Source organism: Rutilus rutilus (genome assembly GCF_951802725.1).
Source record: "Rutilus rutilus genome assembly, chromosome: 23".
In the NCBI taxonomy this organism is placed as follows: domain Eukaryota; kingdom Metazoa; phylum Chordata; class Actinopteri; order Cypriniformes; family Leuciscidae; genus Rutilus; species Rutilus rutilus.
Genome location: NC_140233.1, coordinates 8,320,482 through 8,341,010, shown reverse-complemented (window position 1 = coordinate 8,341,010; position 20,529 = coordinate 8,320,482). Strand labels below are relative to the sequence as shown.

The 20,529-nt window shown below is 40.9% G+C and overlaps 1 protein-coding gene across 2 annotated transcripts; it reads right to left on the bottom strand.

Annotated features, from left to right (window-relative positions):
- Positions 1-23: 23 nt before the first annotated feature.
- kcnc1b (potassium voltage-gated channel, Shaw-related subfamily, member 1b) lies at positions 24-19,531 on the bottom strand (the record flags this gene model as incomplete). Of its 2 annotated transcripts, none has more annotated exons than XM_084397196.1 (4): positions 18,243-19,531; positions 7,913-8,846; positions 6,041-6,217; positions 24-133 (listed from the first exon to the last, which is right to left on the bottom strand). In XM_084397196.1, the coding sequence occupies exons 1-4, from the start codon at positions 18,807-18,809 to the stop codon at positions 24-26; spliced, it is 1,788 nt and encodes a 595-aa protein (XP_084253322.1). In that variant the 5' UTR covers positions 18,810-19,531. The 2 variants fall into 2 exon arrangements, with proteins under 2 accessions (XP_084253322.1, XP_084253321.1); XM_084397195.1 differs by lacking the exon at positions 24-133 and adding an exon at positions 2,169-4,681.
- Positions 19,532-20,529: the final 998 nt, after the last annotated feature.

Sequence of the window (20,529 nt, the reverse complement as noted above, 5' to 3'; positions counted from 1 at the left end):
CACAAACGCAAAATACTGTACTATCAGGTGGGGGATGTGGCTTTATGGTTGACACACATAGTGGTTGGTACACCATGGTTCATTACACACACTGACTCGGTTGGTTGTCTGCTTCGGTTGGCACGCCGGGTCTCTAAAAAAACACGAAGAGAAAACAACAACAACAAACAACAAGGAAAATCATATTAATACACCAAACGGACGGCACAGAAACATGGGGGAGGGGGGTGGGGCGGATGGAGAAGGCTGGCGGGATTGTTGTCCCTCGAACCGTGCAAGCAAACAGAGCGACACTCGTCAAGCGGGTGGCTATGACCTCCTTTACAGGCTCATGGTAAACTTGGGCTTTTACCATGCGCTCTCCCATGCTCCAAACTGCATTCATTCAGATCCAGTGTAAGTCTACAGTTTATTGTTAAAGGAACAGTTCACCCAAAAAATGAAAATTTCCTGATTATTTTATCACCCCAGTGCCATCCAAGATGTGAATGACTTTCTTTCCGCAGCCGAAGAGAAATGAAGGTTTTGGAGGAAAACATTCCAGGATTTTTCTCCATCTGATAATGCAGCTGAATGGTGCCCAGCGTAGACCATATTTGACGTTTTGGCAGCTTAAAAGTTCTCCACATGACCCCAGCCGACAAATAAGGGTCTTCTCTAACAAAATAATCAAGTTATATTCTTTTATCTACACATTTTTTGCCTTGGTCCAGCTCTGCGAAGCACGTTCATGAGACGGTTGAGTTCACGACCTCTTGCACGTTGGAAAGGTTACGCATGATGTAGGCGGCAAGAACCGCCCCATTGTTTACAAGAAGAGTTTACATCAATGATACACACATACTGAGACAAATACTAATATACGGCAACGGCCATTTGTTCTTCACACTTCTCCACATGTGTAAACAATATCTTATCGCCTACGTCACACATGACCTACTCAACGTTCATGCGTCGCATGAGAACATGAACTGTCTCATGAATGCGCTTCGAAGAGATGGATCAGAGATGGTCTAATTATTGGGAGATACGAGGGTCCGTGACTACCATTGAAGAAAGCGCAACGCTAACCTTGATAACCAATCACATTGCAGCCTTGATGTCATTGAATTTCGTTCAGAGTTGTGCGAGAGTCAATCACTGTTTGTGGATACCATAGAAATGAATGAGAAGTGCCGTAAACGAAGATACAGTTGAAGATTAGCCGATGGGCTGTTGATTCATCAAATCATAAGCTATTTCCTCACAAACGCGGTTTATTCAGCGTAGTGAAGCCTCACCTCCATTGACATCCATTAAATAAACGCCTCGTCTCCTTGCTTTCATACCGCAGCGTTAGCAGGCATTACGTTTTTTCCGGCTAAAGTTTCCGGCTTGCCTTCAAAGAGCTTTGGTTGGACCAAGTGTGCCGCACACAACCTGAAAAGTGGAGCCAAAACATCGCCCCCTGGTGGCTGGCTGCAGTATAGGTCATAAACCAAAGTGTTTGTTTTTCCAGTGCGTTTGGTTTTAGTTAGTTGTTTGACTTTGAGGGGCAGTCGTGGCCTAATGGTTTGAGAGTCAGACTGGTTGTGGGTTCAATTCTCAATACCGGCAGAAAATGAGTAAGGCACCAAACCCCCAATTGCTCCCCGGGTGCCACAGCAAAAATGGCTTCCCACTGCTCCGGGTGTGTGTGTTCACTACTCGTTACTCCTAATGTGTGTGCACTAACTTGGAGGGGTTAAATGCAGAGGACATATTCTGAGTATGGGTTACCGTACTTGGCCTTCACTTTCACTTTTTGATACCGCGGTTCCACCTCAAGATCACTACTGTGCAGACCTGGGCTCTAAATGACATCATTTCTGGAATATTTTGGCTTCATTTTTCTACAGTGTAAGGAAGCGGAGATGTGTCGTCCATCTTTTTTTTACACTCTATGAGCTGGATCAAGATGAGCGTTTGCAGTTAAAACTTTTTTTTTTTTGTGCGAAAATGACTGATCGGTTTGCGAGAGAAGACCCTTGGAGCCCTTTGAATTTGCCTAAATATGGATTTTTGGACCATCAAAAATGGTCTACATTGGGCACCATTCACTTCCATTAGATGGAAAAAAAATACTGGAATGTTTTCCTCCAAAACCTTAATTTCTCTTCGGCTGAGGAAAGAAAGTCATAATGGCTTGGGATGAGTAAATAATCCAAAAAAAATCATTTTAGGTGAACTATTCCTTTAATATGAACAACTCAGGTCATGCTGTGTTTGGGTTTGTACGCAGTGGGATGGTGTGACATGCTTGGTTAATGACTTGTGGCATGCTACCGGTGTGCGAAACAGGGCACGGTCACCGCTAGTCCTGCCTCGGCTCTCCTGTTTCAATCCCCTGCTTTAGCAGGAGGTCACACACTTTCTCTTTGACCTTTCCCACCTTTCACGATCCAAGTGTGCTTGTGCGTCCTTTTAACAGGACTGAATCATGAGCTAGTAACACTGGTGCATGATTGCAACATTTTTTTTTTTTTAAATACGGACTGTAAAGTCCAAAAATAGCTGACGGAAAAACAGCTTGGTGATAAAGACGGGGTGAAAGATCAAAGAGACATTACAATACAGGCACAGCTTATTGCCAAGCAACCGGGGAGTTATGTATGCATGTTCTGTCAAAGAAAACCAGAGTCTATATACAGATTGGATACAAAATTTATTTCATGCAAGGTTCATATTTACAGTTTTGTCATTCGCATATGTAGTTTTGCATAAAAGTCCATGCATTTACCTCTCCCCAAGTAATCCCAAAAGTACATTGATTATTTTCTTTTTAAAAGACGCTTTTTTTTCTGTTGACTGCACGATACATCTATATTGTATATTTTCTGTGATTGCGTGTGATTTGCTACAGTGTTAAATGTTTACAAATGTGATATACACATGTATTTACTCCAGATTAATCACATTTGAAGCTGAGTTTATGAAAAATATGGGTTTTGTGAAAATAAAGCTTCTTTATATAATAGCTGGTATTGTAATTGAAATTCTGCTATTTAAATTTGCCTGTTCTGGTTGAGAAAAAAAAAAGTTAAAGTGCATTTTTTTTCACTATTTGCATCTTAATACATTTGTCAAAAAGTCAGATGGTCAACTCGATTGCTGCTACTAACAGATACAGGGTGTTTAAAAACACCACAAGCGATCATAGTTTGGGGAAAGGCAAAAAAAAAAATGTCAGGAAAAGAAATAACAGTTGCTACATATATTGTATGTCATCATAAATGATATCATACTCTGCATCAGATATGTTTAAAGAAGCTCTGGGTGAAAAAACTTTTTTTTTCTTACATATTTTCAAAAAGCTTACATTGTTTTCTCAGATAGTTTCCCATGCAAGGCATGCAAATGCAAATGAGGTTTTTCCAGTCAACTTTCTATGTTTGGTGATGTGTGCAGAATCATGATTGTTTGGTGTTTCTTCAAACTAAGTTTATCTTATATATGAAATAGCCATTGTCTCATTTGTTTTCCTTTTAAATGGTGTCCATAAGCACCTAATGAAAACCACAGCTTAAAACACTCAGGGTTTAGGAAAAAGGAGCAATGAAGGAGAGATAAGGAAGAATGAAAGTGTAGAAATTTGAAAGTGAGGAAAGAAATGAGACTGCAAAGAGAAGGGAATGTAGATGGCACCACTGCATAGAAGAAGAGAAGAGACTGCATAGAAGAAGAGAAGAGAAGAGAAGAGAAGAGAAGAGAAGAGAAGAGAAGAGAAGAGAAGAGAAGAGAAGAGAAGAGAAAAAGAAGAGGAAGAGAAAAGGAAGGAGAAGGGCAGAGGAAGAGTTAAAGATAGAGAAAGAGGAAAGAACCGACAAGAGAAGGGATGAGGAAAAGGGGGAGGAAGAGGAAGGAGAATAGTGGAAGAAGGAGGAAAACCAGAAAAAAATAGTGTAGATAAGAGAGAAGAAAGAGAAGGGGGAAGGAGAGGCAACTAAGAAGATAAAGGGAAGGGCAGGGAAAGAGGAAAAGGGGGAGGAAGAGGAAGAGGAAGGAAAATTGTGAAAGAAGGAAAACAAAAGATTACATAGGAGAAAGGAGAATATAGAGGTGGAGGAAGGAGAGGTAATTAAGAAGAAGATAAAGGAGAAGAGCAAAAGAGGAAGGAGAAGGGAATAAGGAGTGGAAGAGGAAGTGGGGAAGGAATCAAAAGGAAAGAGAGGAGAAGTTTCAAATTAAGTAAAATGGGGAGGGGAATAAGAAAACATAAAAGAAGGGAGGAGAAGCAGAAACAGAAGCAAAGAGGTTGGTGAAGATTAGGGATAAGAGCAGAGGGGGAAGAGAAAAGAGAAGGTTTGAGAATTAGGAAAGAGAAGAAAAGAGAAGGGTTGAGAATTAGGAAAGAAGAGAAGAGAAGAGAAGAGAAGAGAAGAGAAGAGAAGAGAAGAGAAGAGAAGAGAAGAGAAGAGAAGAGAAGATTGAAATGAAGGAGAGTTTAATGAGAGACGGATGGATGGTACACAGTGTGAGCAGGCGTCCCAGCGCAGCACTGCGGAGCGAGGGCCTCTGATTGGTTAGTTTTGTTGTCCATGCTACAGGATGGATGGGATGGGAGAGTGGACCTGCTGCATGAGACAGGACGGGCTGCAGGGCAGGGCCGACACTGAGGCCACGCCTCCAGACATGCTGCTGTGGCTCCATGGCTTTTCATAACCTTCATTTGAAGAGAAAAAGGGCTTTCAGTAAAACCTCAGAGCAGCCTTCAACTTCAGACAAAGACTCTCCTCCAAGGCTTGCTTGTGAATAAATATGGTAATTGGACAGATAAGCTGAGGTGTGTGTACAGTGTGTGGTGTTTGCACAGATTAGATTTGGTTAGTGTTGCCCTGTCATGTACTCATGTTCATGATTAGCCAGTTGACGTTGACTCGTTGCCAAGTCAACTGCATCATCCTCCATGCGTTCTATGCTTCAAACTGTCTACTGCATGCATGGAGTGGTTTCACAGTGCTTTACAGCACAACACAGGTTCAGAGAGACATCAAAGAACTCAGCCAGACTCGTCAGCCCGACAAGCGACAACCATACTTGTATACTTGGTAACTGTCTGTTACAAGATAATGCTAGTTCTGTTAAATATGGGGCAAACTACAGGGCTAACAGAAGTATTTCATTTGTATCTTAATTCTTTCTTATCCTAAAGTATTGCTCAAGGTCTTACCTACATTATAAGAGTTAAGGAAAGAGTTTGATTCTTAATAGCCCTGGCCAAGTCTTATCTTGACCACCCTGTTGAAAAGACCAGTATTGTTGTTTGTATTACGCATACTAGTCCCAACAAAACTTCTTAACTAGCCTACCCAGCAAGTCTTCCTCAATCATCCAGCACCTAACCAGCCTGGATGAGCATGGGAATTTATGCTGGAGAGCTGGTCTTTTCAGTAGGGTAGCATGGACTTGCTAATGGCACCTGTTTGCTGTCATTGTTCTAAATTACGATCGAGAGCTTCTGACTGGCTGAGTTCTTGTCATGTGACCACATGCCCCATATCCCATGCTTCATCTCTTGTGAGATTCACCATCACCAGGACCACCCGCCATTGTGAATCTGCATGCAAACAAGCACACCGCTAGGCAATATACTGAAGCTTATTTCATTTACTGTGTAAAACCATCTTTTTTTCCCCCATCATTTACTTTTTCATTTAAAATTGGACCCTTACATAACAGTCCCCTGGATCTGCCTGAAATAAATAAATGAAGCATACTGCATTCGCATGAACACATTAAGAAAAACTGCCACTGCATGTTCTTCTCAAAGATCTTGTTCTGACTGTGCTAAAAATAAAGAGGCCCGTTGACGGCTCACTTGGATATGTTATTTCTATCGCAGCTTTTCCTGTCAACCTTGGGGTAACGGCAGACCTGAGGAGCTATCAGACTGCGAGAAAGAAGGCTGAGTGACAGTCGGTCGATTTGCACCGAAAGAGCATCTTTGATTGACAGCTGCTCCACTTTAAGACACAGCACTGGCAGTGCTCTGACTGGTAGCAGTGATTGGCTGGTTACGTACCCTTCCTGACTCTCCCCCCCGTGTGATTGGCTCGTTCTCCTCCGGAAGTGAGCAGGAAGCAGGGTCTCTCACGGTCCACGGGGCTGAAGACTTCCTCTGGCGACACCGCCTGGTCGATGTGAGGACAATCCTCATTGGCCAGGGCAGCTTTAGATGGTTCCCCGTTCACTTTAAAATCTCCAGTCACAGGCAAAGAGAGATGACTCATTACAGATTGATGCAAGGTGACATGCAGGATTTATTTCACGCTATCAACACGCCGATACATCCTGAAAGCCAAACCACTCACAAAGTTCAGACCTGATGATATTTAAATGACATTTCTGCGAGAAAGACTGATGCTTTTTCTACCATGCATGATTTTATACCTAGTCAAATGGATTTGATCTTTCATTTACAAACACTAGGAAACCATATTTTTCTGCAATATCATGACCTAGATCAGAGGTAATCAACCCTGCTCCTGGAGACCCATTCCCCTTTTGAGTTTAGCTCCAACCTTAATCAAACACACTTGAACCAGCTAATAATTTTCAGTATTATTTGAACATTGTTGGAGCAGGGTTGAACCTTAACTAGGAGCAGAAATAAATACCCCTGGCGTAGGTGTAAGAAATTTGACTTCTGTTGTATTTCTGCATTAGACGGTTTCCCAATTAGGAATACATCAATCTGGATGCCCGAAAGTAGACCTGGACTTGTCTCTCTGAAATTCTCTTTAGTCAATGGATGTCTTCATCAAAGTGCATTGCAGCAAAAGTCATTTTTCAAACAATTTAGCGTCATTCACAAACCCTTTCCCCTTTGCATCCTTAATAGATACCATGCCCTTTCATGTCAGTGTAAACAAACAAGAATAAATCTTGATCACATGTTTCTTGTTTAAAATCAAACCTAACAGTAGAAGCATTATTCAGATGCATCCAACTCAATTGCAATTCAGTCTCAGTAAACATAGAACTGAACTAAAACACTTTGTCTCCTTGTCCAAAAAGTCCATCTATTGAAACTAAACTGCAAAAACGCTTCGCAAAAACATGACCACCTACATTAACTCATCCGAGTTCAGCAAAGTAACTTGTGGCTAAGGAACAAGGAAGTGCTAAAGGGATTGTTTGTAAGTCTTAAGACCGGGACACACCAAACCGAACTATGTTGTCGTCTATTGTCGGCTGCGCCTTGACCAAAAAGCTGCGCTTGAACACACCAATTAGACTAAAGGCGACTGCCAGCTAGCATGTGCGTTCTGCACCTGCGTGTAACTAAATATCTGTCTATTTCAGCAGGTATCAATAGTCTATTTTCGTCATTCAAAAAAGGGAAACCGAATACAAACCGTAAACAAAGCAGCGCTTGCTTACCATTTTGAATATCAATCACGCTGATCACTTCCTTCAATCCGATCTTCTTATGTTATTATGACAATATTAGTGCATTCGAATGCTCAGTTAAGATGACGTAAAATTATAACAGACATCTGTCTTTACCGTCTTGACTTCTTAGCTTGCTTTCATCACTTTTGCTTTTATTCTCAAGCACTGACTCTAAGCTGAACAGCCAATCAGAGTTATCTCTCTCACCAACGCCCCGACGCCAATTCAACATACTGAATCGGCCCAAAAAACCCAGACAGCGTCTGACTAGAGCCAACACACCGGAAAAACTAAGCCAACCGACACTACAATGGCCCGACATTGCAGACATCCGACCATCGGCGTGGTGTGTCCCGGCCTTTAAAGGTACGGTAGCAGGATAAGGGCCAGAAATAGGTTATATTATGGTAAAAACCAAATCAGTGACGCTCTGGGAAAACTAATTTATGTTATGACTCCTTTAAGGTTAACAAACAGATTCTAAAACATTAGTTCCTACCTTGGTATCTGATCTCGGAAACCTCTTCCTGTGCCAGGGGGCATGCTTCGCTGTGCGTGCTGGGTCGTGGGGAGTTAATGGCTGACTTGCAGTAGTTAGGAGACCCCAGTTGAGGTGCCCGCGGGATATGCTTATTTTTTTTCTTTGGTAGTTTTTGTTTCGCCATGGCTAGGGAGTAGTACATGCCGAAGTTGTTGACAATTACAGGGACAGGCATGGCAATCGTCAGCACACCTGAAAGGGCGCACAGTGCGCCCACCAGCATACCAGACGTCGTCTGAGGGTACATGTCGCCATAGCCGAGGGTTGTCATTGTTACCACAGCCCACCAGAAGCCAATGGGGATGTTCTTGAAGTGTGTGTCGTTACTAGCGCTGGGATCATTGGGGTTTCGTCCGATACGTTCAGCATAGTAGATCATAGTAGCAAAGATCAAGACTCCGAGTGCCAGAAAAATGATGAGGAGGATAAATTCATTGGTACTGGCACGGAGTGTGTGCCCTAGTACTCGCAAACCCACAAAGTGTCGTGTCAACTTGAAGATACGCAGAATTCGAACGAATCGCACCACACGGAGGAAACCCAACACGTCTTTCGCTGCTTTGGAGGGGAGTCCGCTCAGCCCCACCTCCAGGTAGAAGGGGAGGATGGCCACAAAGTCAATGATGTTGAGGGTGTTTCTGACAAACTTTAATTTGTCAGGACAGGTAGTCACTCGGATCAGAAACTCAAAAGTGAACCACACAACGCAGACACCCTCAACGTAGGTTAACTGCACCATGGTCTTCGTCTCAGTGATGACATGCTCCCGAGTTTCATTGCCGTCCATATAGATATATGTCTGGTTGACGATGGGGTTGAAGGCCTCATGAGTCTCCAAACAGAATGTGGTAATGGATACCAAAATGAAGAACAAAGATGCAAATGCTACCCACTGTGAGAGAAAAAAAAGAGAGAGAGATTATGTAAGACCTTAAAGAAATAGTTTATCCAAAAATGACAATTCTTTCAATATTTAATCATCCTAATGTCGTTCCAAACCTGTATGACTCTTTCATCCGTGGAACACCACAGGGGAAATTTTGGAGGAATGAACTGGTCTGTTGTCTAATGTCTATTCTGATAGCTTTAATAGAATACTTGATACTTTGATATTTGTATGGTGCTTTAAACCTCATTCCCTATTCATTGTAACTGCATGGAGCAAAGAGCGATCAATACAATACTTCAAAATCCTCCTTTTGTGTTCCACCAAAGAAAAGGGTTATGCAGGACCAATGCTAGGGTGAGTAAGTGATAGAATTCCTTAAATGCTTGTTCAGTGAATTCCTCAAAAAAACAGCTGTAACAGCTTATGTGTGCTATAAATAGGTTTTCCCAACTTCCCCAAAATAAATCCAATTACAACACCATGAAAACACTAATTGCTCATAAACGCCCATTTCAGCAGAATTTAGAGGAAGTGCACTTGGATAATGTCACATCTTGAGTTTCTCAACGTGTTACTGAGAAGTGCCACATCAACTCAGGCTTAATAGAAGTACAGTGCTGAAACTCAAGGTCATTGTGCGCTCTCAAGGACAGCATAGAATGACAGAAAGGCACCGACATAGCTGCCCTCCATCACTCTGGGATAAATTTAGCCATAGATCCCCTCACCAGGGATTTCTGGTCAGCCTCTGGCAAGGTTACCACACAGATTTGGTGAGATGGTCCCTCGAGTGTTTTGAAAGAGAATGGGGGAAGCTTCACCATTAACACTGCAGCTTACTGTAAGAGAGAACAACAAGCATGGACAGATGGAACTGGATTTCACTAGGGGAGCCCCACCACAGGATGACGGAATACTGGCGGAATGGTGGAATTACATAAGTGCTAGTTGGCCATGTTTTCCCTAGCGTGGGATCTTCTGGCAACTGCGAAAGGCACCAGCCATTATGTATATTGATTACTTTGCTGAAATAAAATAGTTAAGACTATGAATCTCAATGACAAATCATCCATCAGCATATAATAGGGGTGGAATAATGCATTCATGCAACAAATAAGAATTCAGTGTATTCTTGGAATTGAATTCATCATAATCCCTACTACTATATTTTCTGAAAAAAAAAAAATGTGTTGGTTGATTGGTACTTGCCAGTGCAAAAGTCACTACCACAATGCTAGGGTATTTTGATTGGTTGCTTACCAAGTTTCTGTTGCCCCCCTTTAAAGGTGCAGTAAGTGATTTCTGAGAAACGCTGTTGAAAGTGGATTGGTCTGAGCACCACAACAAACTAGCCAATTAGCAGTAGGAGGCGTGTCCACTCATGATGGGGGAGGAGAGAGAATGATCAAGAGGGAGATTTAAAGAAAGATTGCTGAAAGAGAGATGGCTGAGAGACATTACAAAAGAGAAAAGGTCAGAGGAATATCAATGGAAAAAAATAAGGATTGTGATCAGGCAAGAGCTTTAGGATTTCCAGCACTGCACTCATCCACTCTTGCATTGCGTGTTCGTGCATTTTGGGGGTGGTGCAATTAAGGGAGGGGTGTGTTTGTTAGGGTTGATTTCAAATATCAACAGTGTTCAACAATGATTCTCAGAAATCGCTTAATGCACCTTTAATGGATGGGATTTTCTCACCCATTTTATCTTCTACCAGGCTAGAATCGTGAATCAGATCACTTAGAGGAGTAATAGCATTATTCACCTTAATAATCTGCATGATTTTAGGAATTATTCATGCCATTTGCACAAACAGTACAAGTCACAAGCCAAAGTTTAATGCTTATAGTTAAGAGCTTGTTAAAATCACTAACTCCAAATATGAACAATGCCTTAGTAAACAGCACTACCAAATGCATTACATGCTCATTTCTGACCAAAACTATACAATTCTTGTCCGATTTTCAATTTTAAGAATCTACCATTAGATTCTGGGGTTAAAGTAGCATTTTTGTAAATTATTCACTCAATCGATTACAAACAATTGGACTCATGCGCTAACTCATGACCAAATTTCATTGCATCATTTAGTAAAGGATCATAACTGAAATTAATTACAAACTATTTTAAATTTATGCTACAAGTATATGCATTTACAACATGCAAGCTGCTAGTATCAAATAACAATTGCTCATATACCATGTTTTCATGAAGTTTCAAAGCATAAATACACCTTCTGTGCCCTGATCTGCCTCTGGTTTTGGCGGCTGGCAACACCTTTCAGTTCTTTGGTTCATTCTATCACACAAATTCTTCTTCCACAGGCAGTCTATAACTGGGTCAGCCAGTGCTTAGTCTAACAGACACTATTCCCTAGATGTGCTTCATTTCCTGTGTTTGTGGGGAGGAGAAACGTTTTGTCTGAGGAAGCCTACGAGCACATATACACAAAAACGCATATACATAAGGGCTTTTCGCCAGCCAGATCAGATCAATTTGACCTGTAGAAAAGGATGTTGAGTTATAGAAATGGAGGAAATGGAGCAAAAAGCATATTTCTCCATTGATGCACGTCCAATTTTACACACCTATCTGTGCATTCAATGCCTTTTATTTGCTCAAAAGTGAACACTTATCATCTTATAGATGAGTGCCAGATGAGCACCTGGAACTTGGGCTTTCCAGTTTTGTATGCAATATGTATGATACGGTCAGTGAATGGACTGGGGCCGTAAAAATCAGTTAAAGGGGAGGTATAATGCCCTTTTCACAAGATGTAAAATAAGTCTCTGATGTCCCCAGAGTGTGTATGTGAAGTTTTAGCTCAAAATACCCTACAGATATTTTTATATAGCATGTTAAAATTGTCACTTTTTGAGGGTGAGCAAAAACGCCTCATTTTGTGTGTGTCCCTTTAAATGCAAATGAGCTGCTGCTCTCAGCACAGGGGGCGGAGCTTCAAGAGCTTGTGTCCTTTTACCTCACACAGATACGCACTGAAAATTTCAAAAACTTTTAGCCTTTTATGTTCAAACTGGACTCAGACAAAGATAGAGAGACTCAAGAAGAAGTGACAACATATAGAAGCAACAGGACGTTTCTGAATTGTTAGTTGATGAATTTATGTAGCTTATGTGTAGTTATCTTCTAGTCATTGATTAGCATATTCTGTCATGATAATCTATAAATCGTGTCCTGGGGGCGGGGTTTATGTAAATTTTAGGGTTAGTGATGTCACTAACCCGGGAGGAATGTTGTGTAGTCCTACCAGCCGTTTGTTGTAGTTCTTAAAAAGCGATTTATTTTAAAGAAAATATCTCTCTTTGCTTTTTACTTTGAGCATTGTAACTTTGCAGATGTTGTTTATGCTCAAACAGCAACATTACACACTAACTAAAGTTAGAAAAGTGAAATCATAATCAACCACCCCTTTAATAATTCATCAAGGTAAGACATGGATTACATATTTTTTTGTAAAATAAACAAATGTGACATATATCATCCCAAATATTTGTATAAAAAAACCTCTCATTTAATTGCTGAATCACTTTTGCTCTCCTCAAACTGAGGGCGAAAGCACATTCACACGACCTTGCAAATCCCAGAGGGCAAAGGTCTGATCCATGAGAACGTTTTATCCTCACTCTCCCATTGATCAAGATAAGCACAAGAACAGCTTGATCCTCTTGATCTCGGGGGACACAACATGATCCGCTTCTCCCCCTCTGCCCTCTCATCACACATTGATGACTTGAGGTAACAGTCCATTTTATGTTTCTTCCCTCCACAAAATACTGGTAAAACATCAGCTATAATATGATTAAATGTGCGCAAGTTATATGCTGCTTTTATTTTATTAAAAATATCTAAATTTGAGCTCCAAAGATGAACAAAAGTCTTACGGGTTTTGGAACAACATGAGGGTGAGTAAATGATGACAGATAAAAAAAATTTGGGTGAACTATCCCTTTAACAGAGCTTCAGAGTCACTCTATCATTCAGTGAATCTTTAACACATCCACAGGGACGTTGACTGAAGTCATATTGATGGTCGCTCCAAAGCGTCGTCATTTGCAGTCATTTAGTATGAGCTTAAGAGCCCATTTTCATTTTTCAGCCAATGAAAAAACGTGCGAGCTGCAGAACTGGGAATGTTGAAACTCACTTAAAGTGCTGGTAACTGAATTAGTCGGTGGGCGGCCCGGCGCTGATTCACTCTGTGAGTGCATGTGTGTATGAACCGATGTGTTGCTGTGATGCTAATACAGCTGAGATATGAGAAGTTCTCATTAAACACACTCACACACACCCCAACCACGCAGACTAATGAATGAGTGACTCGTGGCTTGATCATTACTGTGAGGATGAGTCTGGATAAGTCTATATTACGGACAGAGCCTGAACCAAATAAGCCTCGTCTGTTCACTTCCTGTTCGCTCGCTCGTATTTACTGCAAAGTACTCCGTACAGTTGGCACTTATACAGTATTCCACTTCACGAAAGAGTCTTGGGTTCTAAACATGGGGTATAGACAATGACTGGGCTTTAGACTCATGTTGCAAAATAAAATATTATTTTGACCTGGGCAAGAACTTACTTTCCCTTAAGTCTCAGAAAAACATGTCCAGGGGCCAGTTGCATAAACATAGCCTTAAGACTCTTGCTGAATCTGAAATACTGTCTGAGTAGGATATATATATAAAAAATATATATATATATATATATAAAAAAAAAATATATATATATATATACAGACCCTTTCCAAAAAATTTGAATATCATGGAAAAGTTTATTTATTTCCATAATTCCATTCAAAACGTTAAACTTCCATAGATTATAGATTCAGGGCCCACAACTTAAACGATTTCAAGTATTTAGTTGTTTATTTGTACATAATTTGGGCTTCCAGCTCATAAAACCCACAAAAACAGGATTTCAAAAAATTTGAATATTACATGAAATCACACAGTAATTACACAGTGATACCATGGTCACTTAACCAGGTTTGGGTTATTTTGGCAGTGTGGGCAGGTGTAAATCCTGCTGGAAAATGAAGGAAGCATGAAGTGCTCTGAAAATGTCCTGGTAGACGGCTGCGTTGACTCTGGATTTAATAAAGCACAGTGGACCAAAGTCCTCTTTTCTGATGAGAGTCAATTTTGCATCTCATTTGGAAACCAAGGTCCCAGAGTCTGGAGGAAGAACGGAGAGGCACACAATCCAAGATGCTTGAAGTCCAGTGTGAAGTTTCCACAGTCTGTGTTGGTCATCGGCTGGTGTTGGTCCACTGTGCTGTCCACTCAACGCAGCCGTCTACCAGGACATTTTCAGAGCACTTCATGCTTCCTTCATTTTCCAGCAGGATTTGCACCTGCCCACACTGCCAAAAGAACCAAAACCTGGTTCAATGACCATGGTATCACTGTGTAATTACCGTGTGATTTCATGTAATATTCAAAATTTTTGAAATCCTGTTTTCGTGGGTTTTATGAGCTGGAAGCCCAAATTATGTACAAATAAACAACTAAATACTTGAAATCGTTTAAGTTGTGGGCCCTGAATCTATAATCTATGGAAGTTTAACGTTTTGAATGGAATTATGGAAATAAATAAACTTTTCCATGATATTCAAATTTTTTGGAAAGGGTCTGTATATATATATATATATATATATATATATATATATATATATCATATAAATATGACCCAGAGTGGCATCTGTTGTTTGTAAGGCAAAGTACAAATTAACAAACTTCTGAAAACAAAATGATCCTATTTCCTATTATATTTTAAAAAAAAACATGCAACTAAGACAGAATCTACCTTTCACCTGATCCCGCATTGAGGTACGGTTCTGTAGCATCATCACCCCTTAAGGGGGTCAGCCCTATGTTCCCACAGTCCTATGTTCCCACGGCCCTATGTTCCCACATTTCTAAGAATTTTTTTTTTACTGAAAATTTTGCAAATTAGGCCCTATGTTCCCACAGCCCTATGTTCCCACAACAATATGTTCCCACAGTCCTATGTTCTCTCATTTAACTATGTCCCCTATGAAGGGTAGGTTTTAGTGCTTGTGCTGGTATAGGGATAGCCCAATAACATCCCAGACAAGTCTCCCTCCTGTGAGGGGTAGGTTTAGGTATGTTAGGGTTAGGGTTAGGGTTAGGGCTGTGGGAACATAGACATGCTCCCATTTTAAGAGAGGTCCAACACCAGGTTTGCAACAGTTTTCACAAGTAGCATTTCATCTATCTGTTTCAGTACAAACAAACAGAAAACATGTGTTTTCACAAAATGATCTGACTCAATATCTGCCAACAGAGTTCATAAAACAATGCAATGGTGCCAGCTAACCACATCATAACCACGCTTCTACAATCAAAGACAAGAATGCTTGAGGTATTGTTGTTTTTTTTAAATAAAATAAATGCATATTTGTCAGATGCATTTATAAAAAATAAATTAAAAAAACTGCATAAGCATTATTTTAAAAAAAGAAGCATTTATTTTATTTAAAAAATGAACAAAACATCAAGCAAACTTGCCCTTGATTGTCCATTTCTAACTCTAAGAAGTCTAAACATTTTCTTATGTAAAACATGCTTCATCCTTCCCAGGCTTCTGTGCTTTTAGTTTAGACAAAGATAAAGAAGGATGTCAGCTGTGATCACAGCACGTAACTGAGTTGTAATGTAATTAAGATATTCTTCCTGACGGAGACGACCTAAAAATAACTCAATACAATTGACATGACTTGCCCCAGAGAATCTAGTGAGGAAACACCACATGCAATGCAGTTCGCACGGTTGACCGCACCACCTCTGCACACGCAGTCTAGCCATGACTCCAACATCCCAATTCATTCATCTGAAACGTGCTGTGTGCTCTCCAGCCGCCTCCACTTGAGACGCAGAGAGGCGCTGCATTTGGAAAACGTGGTAAAAATACTCCAGCACCGTTGACAGAAATGCATATTTGATGCAGAAACCCAACTTTCCCATCATGCATCAGTAACTCTTGCAGATTATCTACACTGTGCAAAGGCTTGGAATTTTGTATGGTTTTGAAAGAAGTCTCTTATGCTCACCAAGGCTGCATTTATTTGATCATTAATACAGTAATAAATGTGAAAGATTATTACAATTTAAAAGAACTGTTGTCGATTTGAATATGCTTTAAAATGTAATTTATTCCTGAATTTTCAGCGTCATTACTCCAGTCTTCAGTGTCACATGACCCTTCATAATATGCTCATTTGCTGCTCAAGAAACACTCCTTAAATCAAAGTTGTTGTTTTTTTGTGGAAACTGTGATGTCATTCAAAAGTTTGGGATGGGTTCATTCAGTTTAAAAAAGAAATTTATAATAATATTTCAAATAATTTTATTCAGAAAGGATGCATTAAATTGAAAGTGCATTAAAGGCATTTATAATGTTACAAAAGGTTTATGTTTCGAATAAATGATTTACATTCGTCAAAGAATTCAAAAATATATATATATAAAAAATCCACAAACAAATTAAGCAGCAAAAACTGTTATTAACATTATTAATAATTGAGCATTAAGCACCAGATCTGCATATCAGTACATTTTCTTAAGGATCATGTGACACAGAAGACTGGAGTAATGATCCTGAAGGCTTTGGAGAAGAGGCTGATTTCAAAAGCATTAATTATTTCAAAGTTTTGATCAGTTGTGTAAATCATAGATCCTGGCAGCAGACTATCTCCATAAGCAGATTCATCATCCCATTACTGCTTGATTTGCTATGAGCCAGCATGGTTCATGTTTCTCAGTGGTGCTGCCAGGAGCCGGGGCACTTTTCCTCAACTCCAGCAGCTCTCCGCTTCGGCAGACAGGGTCGGACAGCCTGGCTCCTGGCAGAGCGGCCCAGAGCCAAATGAATAATACATTTCCTTCTAAAAAACCAGTCTGACCTACACTTTTGCTTGTTTAAAAAGCATTGTCTGCATTCAAAATACCCGAAACTATTCTACGTCCAGGTTCATTCCACAGTCTGCCCACTTAGATCTTGGAGGACGTCCATGCCCTGCTCCGTCAGTAGTCAGTAGAGCTGACCCATATTAACCTGGCTGCCAAAACTCGAGGAAATGCTGGGATGGCGCTCATCTCCGATTAAGAGCTTATAGGGTTCCTGCTGAGAGCGGTGAAGGGACAGTGGTGAGGGCAAAGAGCTGACTTTTGAAATGAGCTAATGAAATGGCCATCAAATCTCAAGGGGGAGTGTGTCTTTTACAGCACAAGTGCCCTTAAATACTTTATGTGCATGCATCTTTGGTGTTTGCGTGCCTTGGGGTTGTGTGTATGCGTGTCTGTGCTTACATTTGTCTCTAGGGGTGAGGTGGCTGCTTGTCACGCATCAAAACAGTCGGGCTGCCGTTAGTGACAAAACATGATCTGTATAGACAAGCAAGGATGTGAGCAGTCTTTATTTCCAACCCCAAAGTCAGTCAGCAGATCACAGACGCTTGATAACTTTCATCAGGCGGAGGAACCAAACTAAGCTGCACTGTGGTAAAGAATCACAAGCAAACGGAGTTATTATATACCAGAAACTATGGTAATGCATGACATAATTTATGGTCCCATCTCACGGCTGGTTTTATCTCACAAAAGAGAAGGTGGGTATTATTTCAAGGTCACCCAGAGATGCGGGATGTGCTCAAGGGATGTGATCACCTAGAGTCTCAGTATCTCACCACAATTCGGGAATTGGGCCATTTCACAAAAAGAGAATCTCAAGATCGATATGAGACGAGTAAACAATGACTTGTAAAAACTGACACCATCTTTTGCTATGGATTTTGCACAACTACAAATTTTTTTTTTTTTTAATAATACAGTACATTACATTTATTTTCATTTATGTAATTAATGAATTAATGAATTTCTTTTCCTCTTCCCTTCTCTGTGAGGATGTGTTTTGGCCAAATCCCAATATATATATAGGGGAAAATTAATTATATTTTATTTACAATTATTAAAAAATGATTGCATTTAGCTTGAGATGGCACAACACAATTTTTTAACACCTAGAGACATTTTCCTTTGACTGAATGTTTAAAATCTTGCAGAAATTGACTTTGCATAATATACTAGTTTACTCATTTATTTATTTACCAAAAATCTCCTTTTTAAATGGCAAAGACCCGTTTTGTGGAATGACCCAGTTGACATATCACTGATTTCACAAACGATCAATCAGACTCAAGACTCACTGATGGGCTCATTAGGATCATTTGACCCTCAATGGTCTGCAAAATGTGCTTAAGCTGGTTTGCTGGTCTGTAGGCTGATTTTAAAGGGGGATTTCAGCTGGTTTTCAGCTTATATTTTTCAGAAAGCATATAATAGCACTTCTCAATGAACTCACCCGTGCGTATTTTGAGGAATACGGGTCTTCGAAGAGCGCCCACGCCTTCTTCTGCCACCTGCTCCAGCGCCCGGACCTGTTATCGGGCGAGTCGCCTTGCGCCAGTCTCCGGGTCATCTCAACACCCTCATCCCCTTCGGCTGCCTCAACGACCCCCTCAGGCTCCGGGTCTTCATGGCCGAGGTCGAGAGCACCCCCGGCGAAGCTGTCCAAAGCCTCCTCCGCCTCTCGATGCTGCCGGTAGGTCATCCAACAACACGGTTCCACATCCGTCTCGTCGATCCCCCAAAACGCCAGCTCCTCCTCATACAGGGGTCCGCACACGTCCGCCGGGCAATGCAGCTTGCCAGTGCGGTAATAGTTAAGGATGTGTGCGAAAACGCCCGGGTGACGGTCAAAGAAAAACTCTCCGATGTTCGCATCATAATCGAAGTTGTTAGGCGCGTCGGGGTCCGCCAGCCAGGAAAGCCGAGTGCCGGGCAAGGTGCGCAGGGTGCTGCGGTACGTCTGGTGCTTGATTCCTCCGACGTTGATCACGATGCGATCCTTGTCGTCCCCTTGGGCCATCGCGTCCCTCTCTAGTCATATCTCCAGCCCACGGATCGTCATCATACCGCTGGGACCCATGTTCGGAAAATTCAAATATGTTTACGATCGTGCCAGGTGCGCGTCAAAGTGTCCATGCCACCGTCAGATCAACAATGGGAATCCAAACACCCTTCGTGCACTTGAATGACTTCTAAGGACAGATGCGAACGCGTTTTCCTTCAAATAACCCAATATCCTGACCCCCGGCTCGGGTTTGAGGGTGTTAGACAGGTTTTTTTAATGGTGTCATTGAGCGCGAACTGGTGCTGATCGGACAGCGCCACTCATCCGTCGAGCCTTCATAACTCCAGTGTTCCTATTGTGTCAAAGCTTCCCCACGTCCGTGTTCTTTCAGAACAATCAGACACACCACCAGCATCAGATCTCACCTCCAGCAATTCTAGTGGCTTTCCAAAAGATATGCAGAATCGATGGTGCTCTCATTGAGGCAGATCGCTTGAGATGACGGCGTTGGAAGAAACAGGCGGCGCAGCAACAAGGGAGGGTCTTTCATTCACAATACAGAGCTCAATCTAAAATGTGTTTCTACGAGAACAAAAACGCAACACGTTCTCGGGGTGGATTACACTGTGTATGGCAAGCCGTTTTAACATATATAGTCCTTAAAACAATCTAGTATTCATTGTTGTGTTGCTAGAGCTATATCACTGTGCAATGCATTCTTTGACCTTCAAAACATGTTTAAACATAGTTATATTCAACAACTATAATTTACTAGTAGTGCTGTCAAATCGTTTAATTGCATCTAAGAAAAAAGTGTGTATAGTACTGTGCAAAAGTCGTAGGAACATTCATATTTTAGACAAAAAATGGTTTTAAGCCATAGTGTGTCAGTAGGAAATATCAGTTTACATTTCCAAACATTCCTCTTGCCATTAATTGTAATAATCCAGTGAGATTTTTGGATGCGCAAGGAGTTTTACAACAGCCGGTATGATCCACATGGAGATGTTCACACTTGAATCGGATTATAGGGGTGAATTCAGGTTGATTGGGACACTTTATCATTGAGATGACTGAGAAAAGGTGTCCCAATCAGATTACAATATTTATATGGTTTACAGTCTAAGTAGAAAAGTAGAGTTGAGTTTAGTGGGATTATGTTTAACAACAAAATACTATTTCAGTGTTTTAACATCAAAATTTCATGTTGCTGTTTCTTTGTAATCATTTGTGAAATTTTCTAGCAATTTCTGAATGAAAATGGTTTCTAAAACATATTTTTCAGTGCACTGGGAATACATACCAAGTCTGAAGTGAATGTTAATATTTGAACAGCAGATCTCCAATAAACAGTTACTGTATGTGATGAATATCTAGTAGCCTACTTAATAAATTGAAAAAGAGTAACTTCATAGAAGTTAAAAAAATTGTACTAGTAACATAACAATAGACAGTTTTAAAGCATTAATGTTAAAACAGCTTGTCATGCACACTGTGTCCTATTTGTATGAGCAGCAGGTGACCTTCTGTTTATGCTGGAGCTCAGCTTGTGAACTGCTCCGGCACGACTAAAATCAGAGCACATTTGCCTGGGAGGCATGTATGACCATGTGCGTGAGGAGAGATGACTGGGGAGGGGGTAGTTTGTTCAATTTCGGGGACAAAATTTTGTACGCTGCAATCTCACTGTGCCTTATTGGCAACTCTGAATTCATAAATTAATGAGAAAAGCTTT